General features: G+C 45.1%; 1 protein-coding gene across 11 annotated transcripts in view; it reads right to left on the bottom strand.

Moving 5' to 3' along the window:
- Positions 1-658: 658 nt before the first annotated feature.
- The window catches only part of LOC100702207 (rap1 GTPase-activating protein 2), a 38,711-nt gene continuing 30,879 nt past the window's right edge, over positions 659-8,490 (bottom strand). For 8 of the 11 annotated variants that reach the window (XM_013275935.3, XM_013275936.3, XM_013275940.3 and 5 more), the window contains 12 exons: positions 7,020-7,149; positions 4,082-4,237; positions 3,634-3,705; positions 3,468-3,554; positions 2,707-2,853; positions 1,900-2,004; positions 1,720-1,811; positions 1,375-1,503; positions 1,199-1,295; positions 1,016-1,073; positions 870-940; positions 659-692 (listed from right to left, as the gene is read on the bottom strand). In XM_013275935.3, the coding sequence (XP_013131389.1) occupies positions 681-692; positions 870-940; positions 1,016-1,073; positions 1,199-1,295; positions 1,375-1,503; positions 1,720-1,811; positions 1,900-2,004; positions 2,707-2,853; positions 3,468-3,554; positions 3,634-3,705; positions 4,082-4,237; positions 7,020-7,149 (1,156 nt within the window). In that variant the 3' untranslated portion in view covers positions 659-680. The remainder of the gene's footprint in view (positions 693-869; positions 941-1,015; positions 1,074-1,198; positions 1,296-1,374; positions 1,504-1,719; positions 1,812-1,899; positions 2,005-2,706; positions 2,854-3,467; positions 3,555-3,633; positions 3,706-4,081; positions 4,238-7,019; positions 7,150-8,490) is intronic. The other 3 variants (XM_013275937.3, XM_013275938.3, XM_019363699.2) reach the window with 3 other exon arrangements.

Here is an 8,490-nt window from a genome sequence, read left to right as displayed (position 1 = left end):
ATCTCAGCCCCTCTCTGCAGCGCCCCCTGGTGTTTCTGTGATAAATAAAGTTTCTAGGGAACGAGCGAGCCTCCTCTTTACATCTTACACTGAAAGAAGCGCAAAACAGGGAGAGCTCTGTGGGTCGAACTTGACTGTAGGACGGTTTAAAAAGAACTACGTGTTCAGTGTCCTGTTCAGAAATGATTTTATGGTTTGTGCAGAAGATGAGAAGAAAAAAACAGACAGAAACAGGAGAGCTGCACTTGGGGTCCTCACAAAGACAGAAAGACAAGTATGTGTGTGTGGTGGTCCATCAGGAGACTCTCCTCCTCCTGCTCCTGCTCCTCCTCCTCCTCCTCCTCCTCCTCCTGTGTGGAGACTGCCGTCTGTTTGAAGCTTCAGGCTTTTATTCTGGAAAGCAGCGAGAGAAAGAGGAACACATCAAACCCAGCTCAGAGAGTCGCTCACATCATGGCCCAGAAAGTGTGAACACGAGCCACCCAAGACAAGCGCCAGGGCGAGAACGCCAACCAAGACAGGAAGTAAAACACGAGACGCTACAGGAGGAACTAACTTTCAAAATAAAGCAGGAAGTAGACTCAGAAGCAGAACAGAGTGACAGAAGCAGCACTTTGAAAAATGGAATTTAAAATCGGACTTCTGGGAAAGCACACACCTGTCAGCGGCGTCCTGTCAGCTCAGTGTCCCTGCTGCAGACAGAAGGAAGGTTTCACACTCAGTAATCAGATTACACAGAAAATACTTGAAAAATCACACTGAACAAAATAACAAAAAGCAGTGACGTCCTGGAGGCGTGCAGCCCAATCAGCTGCTCCGCATATTCAGGTAAACAGCGAGCCTGCTGATTGGCTGTCACACAGACTTACTGCGGCGGAGTGGCTGAGCTTGTCGAAGCGAAATTTCAGGTTGGATCTGGGCGAGTTCTTGTTTTTCAGCTCTGAGAGAGGAGAGAGCAAACGAGACGTGAGAACGGCTCCAGAACAGAAACGCTGGCGGTGAGCGGGCGTCGCACCTGTGGGGCTGCGGCACACGATGACCGGAGCTGAACTCTGACCTTCTACCGTCGCAGCCTATACACGTAGAGACACAGAGGGAGGACGCATTGATGAGGGTCTGCATTACAATACAAGGCGCCCTAAATAACACTGAGCTGAATATAACGCTGACCCAACAGATGGTTTAAGTGTGTTTTCACCTGTCTCACCAGGTGTGTGTCGTCAGCTGGGATGCTGAAGCTGCAGGTGCTGGATGTCGACCTGGAAATCTTACTGCTCTCCTTCTTCGTGTGAATCCTGCCGATAAAAGTAAAAAAGTGATGAAGTTTATTGTTTCGCAGTGAAAACTGAAACATCTGCTTCTTTCATTTCTTACTGTTGCTGCTTCTGCTGCACACACCTGTCCCGCTGCCCCGCCTCCGGAGTGCTAGGATTGGACGGCAGCTCCGGCCTCACCTCCAGCATCGGGTGGCATCCGTCGAAGCTCCTCTGCTCACCGGGGAGGCTGAGGAGGCGTAACAGAGACAGGAGGAGGCGGGGTTAATGTCCTGAAAGCAGGTAAGAGCTGTTAGCTCAGTAACACGCAGCACACCTGCTGAGACTGGCTCTCCTGAAGGTGTGCCCCCACCTGTGCAGCAGTGCTGACATGCACACTGGTGGGTTTGAACTTTATTGTCCAGGTAAACAAACTGAGAGACAGGAGAGCGTTGGGCAGCGTTACCTCCGCTGGCTGTGCTTCTCTGTTTGGCTGTCGACGCTCAGCAGGCGAGGAAAAAGTCCCGAGCGCCGCTTCACGGGAGACTTGACGTTACACTGCCAACGCAAAGAGTCCAGGTGTTACAGCCGCTCACAGACGAGCGGGGTTCAACCTGCTCCTTCAGTTACCTGCAGAACAACTCACCTCCACGTTCAGGTGTGCCAGACCCCCCCCACTCAAACTGGTGGGCAGTCCAGCCCCGCCCCTCGACATGGTCTCCATGGAGACGCTCCTCCCTCGCATCGCCCTCTGAAATGGAAGAAGTGATGTCCAGTAATGGAATCCTGATTTGTTTGACACAAATGGCTTCTTCCTGTCCTCGCCTTTCACAATAAAAGCTCTAGGTATCTACACAGTGTGACTGTGACTCTAATACAGAAAGCAGCCGTTTGCAACTGAAATAAAAACTTATCTCCGGTTTTACTGGCTATGAAATTCATGTTTTTCCTAAGAAATATTTTTTTGTTGCTGTAAAAATGATTTTCTTACTAATTAAACATAATGTTGTGGATAAAGACTGCGTTGATTTAACTTCATTATCAATGAAAGTTGGACAGAAAAGTGCGTAAGTTCAAGAAAGTAAATAAAAAAGAAATAAATTTACTTCATAATTCATCGATGAGGGAAAATATAACGTGCTGTATATAATATATGTCTCTTACTTTGTTACACATGTTTCTAAGTGGACCAAAAACTGTGAAATAAAACTGTAAATAATGACAGATGACACGCTGAGGTAAGAGTCCGACGTCACTGACAGTAACTCCAGTCTAAAACACGCTGCTGACACACTAACATTCACATTAATAACAGGTTTTGCCTCTTGTAAAGTGGGACTACTTTCCTTGGTGGAGGTATGTGAGTTGGATTGGTTCTGATGCGTCCCATCAAACGATCATTTCACAGCAGGAGAAGAAGAAGAAGACGACAGGAAGAAAGGTCAAAACTCACCTTGATGGACTCCAGCAGTCCTCCGTGGGCCTGTCCGTTCTCCCCTCGGCCCTCCTCCTCCGGCCCTGACGTCAATCCCAGCATGCTCTGGGAGCGTCTCTGCAGCTCATCGTGGAGGCTGTCCAGCAGGGCGGCCCGGGTTCGCTCCTAACGGAGACGCAGAGAGTCTCATGAAATCCTTCATGTCCTCACTGTGTTATTTCTCTAAAGTTCAGGAGGTGCTGCAGATCTCTGCACAGGCGGAGCAGGTTTACTGTCTGCGCGTGACAGGAAGCAAGTTTACGTTTCCCAGGAAGCAGAGCAGCTTTTAGGGTGTCAGGTTTTGTCTGCAGCGCGCACACAGAGCTCTGCAACATCACACACTGACTTTATGTTTAATATGAATAATTTTTCTCTACTTTCACTTATAATCTAAACCAAAATAAACCACTGGAGCGTCCATCATGAAAATCAACATAATGAATAATAAATTAACAGAAAAGTACGCTCGCAGCCTGAACAGTGCAGCGTACTTACGAATTACCGACACACTGCAGGATTTTACCTCCAGCATAATTATTCCTTTGCTTCCTGTAAAAGCCTGACGTGTTTCCCTTTATTCTGCTGTTCCTGCCTTTATGTGTTTGTAGGTTCATATAATTATGGGGAACATCATGAGCTCAGTACTGAAGTCTATTACTGTGATTGCATCACTGCGTCTGTCTTATTAGACACACGATGTGTGGTTGTGACTCTGGTGGGCGGTCTGGAGCTCTTTCTACCTCAAGTCGGGCGAAGCGGTCGCTCTTGTAGCAGGCCAGCTCTGCGTTGATGAGTTTGGTGAGAAGAAACTCTCTGAACTCTGGACCCTGAAGTACAAAACGCAGCGGACTTAACCACAGCTCTCAGATCAGTCTCACGTTCCTATGAAAAGTCCAACAGCCTCACCTTTTTAAAGACAGCCGGGTTTGGGAGGGGCGGGCCAAAGGGCGGGACGTCCTCTCGTGCTGTGACGGAAACCTGTCAGTCAGAACAGCTTCTGTTGTCACTGGTGGAGCGAAACAGGCAGATCTGTGTCTGATCCCCACCCACGCCAACCCACCCAGCTATAAGCAATAATGCAGAGATGCTTCCTCTCCTCAGTAAGGAAAGGAGGTGCCTCTGATGTGAGGCTTCATCTCCGTTGTCCTCATAGTTCAGAGGCTGAAAGAGAAATCTTCAGCCGCCATGAGGATTTGGGTTTGTTTCTGTGAATTTAGATTAAAGCTCTTCTGTGCTCCCAACTTTGATTCCCAGCTAACAGGATTAAACTGCATCTGATCCCATGAGCTTCACAGACAACAGAGTCAAATCCATAAAAAACTTCCATCGTGGAGAAAAGGAAGCCGGCGTGTACCTTGTAGGAGGTGGTCTCAGAGCATGGCTCCTCCGCCTGCACCACAATGAAGGCGTGGAGGAAGTTGGAGGCGATCATGTCGGGGACGAAGGGCGTGGCCTCTTCTTGAAAAACCAGCGCCACGATGTCATTTCCTATGTGCCGTTTCCTCTGCAGCTGAAGGACAACAGAGGACAGAGTGACGCTGTTACGTATAGTCGCGATGGCTCATGAAGTTTATAAAACACAACAACAACAACGCTGTGTTGGATGCAAGCAGCAGCCTCCGGGGTGAAAACACTGAAGCACCAACAGCTGCAGTTCCTCTGACGTCCAGCAGAGGCTCCCGCAGTGAGTCGCATGTTCAAACTTTACAGCAGAAATAAACACGTTTACAGGCTGATACTAAATACCAGAGGTGTGGACTCGAGTCATTAATTTTATGACTTTAGACTTGACTTGAAAAAAGGTTGTAAGACTTGTGACTTGACTTGGACTTTTACACCAGTGACTTGGGACTTGAATTGGACTTGAACCTGTTTACTTGAAAAGACTTGATATTTTACCCAAATCTAAAATTTAACATACATATTATATAAAAAGTGCGGACCATTAATTCACTTTATTCATTCATTCATTCTTACCACACTCCGTATGTATGTGAGCGTGGGCTGTAGCACAGCCAATCAAATTAACCAGATTTGAAAAAAACAAGAACAAAAACGCTCGAGCCAAAAATGCTCCCAAGAGTAATTTCTTTCGGGTACATAAACTACGAAGTAGTCAACAAAAAACGAAATGCAATATGCAAAACATGCAAGAAGAGAATCACAGACAGAGATGGAACAACTTCCAACTTTGTCCGACATTTGAAGTTGCATAAAGAACGGTAGGTGCTGCTTTTTTTTTTTTCTTTTTTTTTACTACGATGAGACAGCTGACTTAGCTAACTTCATCTTATTAGCAAATGTTCTTCGGGCTACGTTGATGATACTGTTTGGCTTTAACAGGTATGATATGTTTGTCATGCTATTTTAAATCCGGTCCTGCAAGCGCATCCAAGAATAACATGCAACTTGTTAGCTCAGAATTGTCGGTGAATGGTGAGCAGGGTCCGTTTCAGAAAGTGGGTTCTGTAGCTGTACTCAGTCTCTCTCCGTCTCCTCCCCATCATTAACCCCGTAGATTTAACCCAGTTTAGACTGACAAATATTTATTTTACCATCACATCACAATTCAAAATCACTGTGTTTAATTTGCAATTAGTGTATGGTCGTGTTTAACTTTTGCATGTCTGAGCCAGGGAAAAATTTTTTTTTGGTTAGAAAATGTGGCCCACCTTAGTGTGTAATTGAGTAGTCCTGCTATACATGGCCTTTTTCTTCTGTCATTTATGTCAATACATCAAATAAAATACTTTGATCTTATATTATTAGCTGTTGTTTATTTGCAAAGGTTATTCTCAACAGGGATGCTAGACAAAAACGGCGTTTTCTACAGACAGCCTAGCATACGCTCTCCACTTGCGAGTGAAAAAAGAAAAAGAAAAAACACCCCTTCCCTATTGGTGTTAGAGTTTACCATGTCAGCCAATCAAAAAAATGATAAGGCAACATGTGACATTTGGTTGTTTAGGGAGAAGGGGAAGTTTTTAGGAGTGACACCCGCGACGGAAAGCGGGCGAGCGAAAGAAAGAGAGAGAGAGAGTTTTCATATGTGAGACATTAGTGACGTTTAGCGTGTTTGGAGGCTGTAGTTAGTTTGTTGTGTAGTTATTGTTTTGTATTGTGTGTCGGTTAGACTGCTGAATTTCATATTTGATCTAAAAAAGCTGTCAAAGGCAGATTCCAGTGTAAACGCTGTCTCCACATAGAAAACTGGACTGTTGCACCTCCAGTTGTCAGACCTGCAGGGTTTAGGCCTGTGCTGTTCTCCTCTGTCTTATACTGAACGCAAACTACATTTTTTGGACTGGCACAAATAATTTGTGTGCCTTCTTATTTGATGCAGCACACCTGATTGTTCTGTAAATAGATTTAAATGGTTATATAAAAAACGCCTGAGGCCTTGGCTGCATTTTTAGGTAAATAGTACCATATAACTTTGTTGTTTGCAAAACTTGTGCATAATTTTTAGAAATGTACAATTTCTATTTGCATTTCAAGTTATGAAAATGATTCGTTAAACATGTAAAAAAATATAACTTTTTTCTACTCGGATTCTGAATTTTTTGTCTGAATTTAGATCAACTGTGCTAATATAGTATACCAAAATGAAAAAAATAACTCAAATTTCAGATATTTGAGGTTGTGCTGTAAATAATGATACCAAACAAGGCAAGAAAAACATATTTTAAAAGTGAAATATAGAAGTAAAATCAAAAGTAGTCAAGAACGGCCAATTATACCCGGGACCCCAGAGGGTTAAAAAAAAGACTTGAAAGGACTTGAAATTCAAAGTTTCGGACTTGGGACTTGACTTGAAAGTTGTCTGTCTTGACTTGCGACTTGACTCTGACTTGCTTGACTTTACTTGAGACTTGACTTGTGACTTGAGGATAAAGACTTGGGACTTACTTGAGACTTGCAAAACAATGACTTGGTCCCACCTCTGCTAAATACATAAAACTGTCTGTAGACCATACCCTCGTGTAGCTGCTAGCTTCACCTCAGCTAACTGGAGTCCCTGAACTGGACCGTGTTAGTGCTGTTGGTGTAGGCTGAGATGCTGTGATCCTGCAGACACAGGGATGGAAATGCTGCACAGGTCATGTGATGATGAGCATCACTTCCATCTGCAGGCTTCTGCTTTACACGGAGCCAACCTGCCCAACCGTCTGCTGCTGCTCTCTGTTGAGTCACAGCCCGTCCTCCTGTTTCACGCTGAGTCATGTCATGTGACGCTCCGCCACGCTGACTCATTCTGTGTTTCTCTGTCACGCCGTCTTCATGCCGCCTACCTGCTGGGCGTCTCCCTCGGTGAAGGGCAGTTTGGTGGACACGTGGAACATGATCTCCTGCTGCCGGTGGACCGTGTAGATGGACTGAGACCCCGTCTGACCGTGAGACACATCCAAACCCCCCCGAAACCTGCACAGAGGGAACGGGCACCACTCAGTCTGCAGGTGACCTGCTTTAAGGTTAATGAAAGCTATTTAGAGTCTGGAGTAAATAAATCAGATTCAGAGTGAATCAGCCATCTGTGCTCATGCAGGAGCTGGCTTCCCTCCTGATTTATTTTGGTTTGTGTGCTGCTGATTGTTCTTTAAGAAGCTCAATCTTTTTATCTGTGTGTGATGGAGCAAAGCTGAAAACACGTAACAAGCAGAAGGAAACAGGCGTTTACCCGAACCTTAATCTAATCAGGTCCAGTAACACAGGGCCAATGAATGCTTTGTTTCACTGCAGGCGACCATTAAAATATCAACAAACACTGTTTAATAATCAGGTTATAAAATGCTGACGTTAAGAGTCTGGGTGATAAATAAACTTTGAGTCTCAGGCTGTCTCAGGTCTTGTTTGGTTATTTTTTATTTTTACTGATTGCAGACCGTTTCATTGCTCTGTGTGTTTGATTTGTTCGTTTTGGTAAAATAAAGCCACACTTTATAAACATTACAGCTGTGCCGGTGTGCACTCTGACAGATTTACCATCAGACGAGAATAATTAAGCAGCTGAAGCAGAAAAAACACAAAGTTTGTTTCCCAGCATTAACATGAATCAGCAGTCTGGTGTATATAAATGTCATCAGCACAGAGGTGTATGTTTGCTTAAACGTCACATTTATAAATCATTTATGTAATATGACCTTTTGATTTCACTCAAAAAAAATAGATTTTCTCAGATACATGTTTCCTCTAATCAACTCGGTCACAACCAAAGTTTGAAGCTGTTTTGATTCGTCCGTCAGTCCATGCTGGACTAAACTGTGGCAGAGCTACAAAAGTTGCACTAAGAAAATCCCATAGTTGCTGCTAAATGACGAGCCCCTCAACTCCGGACCTGGGCCCGCTGAAGATCGCCCGGGATTGGCAGATGCAAGTGGATTTGGATCAGAGGCTAATTTTTCCCACAGAGATCGTAACAACTACTCTGCGACCAGACCTCGTCCTTTGGTGTAACTCACGAAAACTAGCGTATGTCATTGAGCTGACGGTACCATGGGAGGAAGCAAGTGAGCGTAAGAAGCTGCGGTATGCCAACTTGGCAGCTGAGGAAGAGGACAGAGGAAGATCAAGCTATGCTCGGTGGAAGTGGGGTGCAGGAGCTTTGTTGCCAGTACAACAGCAAAGCTGCTCAGAGAGATTGGGATCAGAGGACAGGCGCAACGGCAGGCTATAAGAGAACTAGCTAACACTGCTGAGAGGACCAGTCACTGGCTATGGTTAAAAAGAGCTGACATCACCTGGGCAGGTAAGGCAGTCAGTTAA

Source organism: Oreochromis niloticus, linkage group LG10 (genome assembly GCF_001858045.2).
Source record: "Oreochromis niloticus isolate F11D_XX linkage group LG10, O_niloticus_UMD_NMBU, whole genome shotgun sequence".
Lineage (NCBI taxonomy): Eukaryota > Metazoa > Chordata > Actinopteri > Cichliformes > Cichlidae > Oreochromis > Oreochromis niloticus.
The sequence above is the reverse complement of the archived record's forward strand: the minus strand, read 5'-3'. Positions and strand labels throughout refer to the sequence as shown.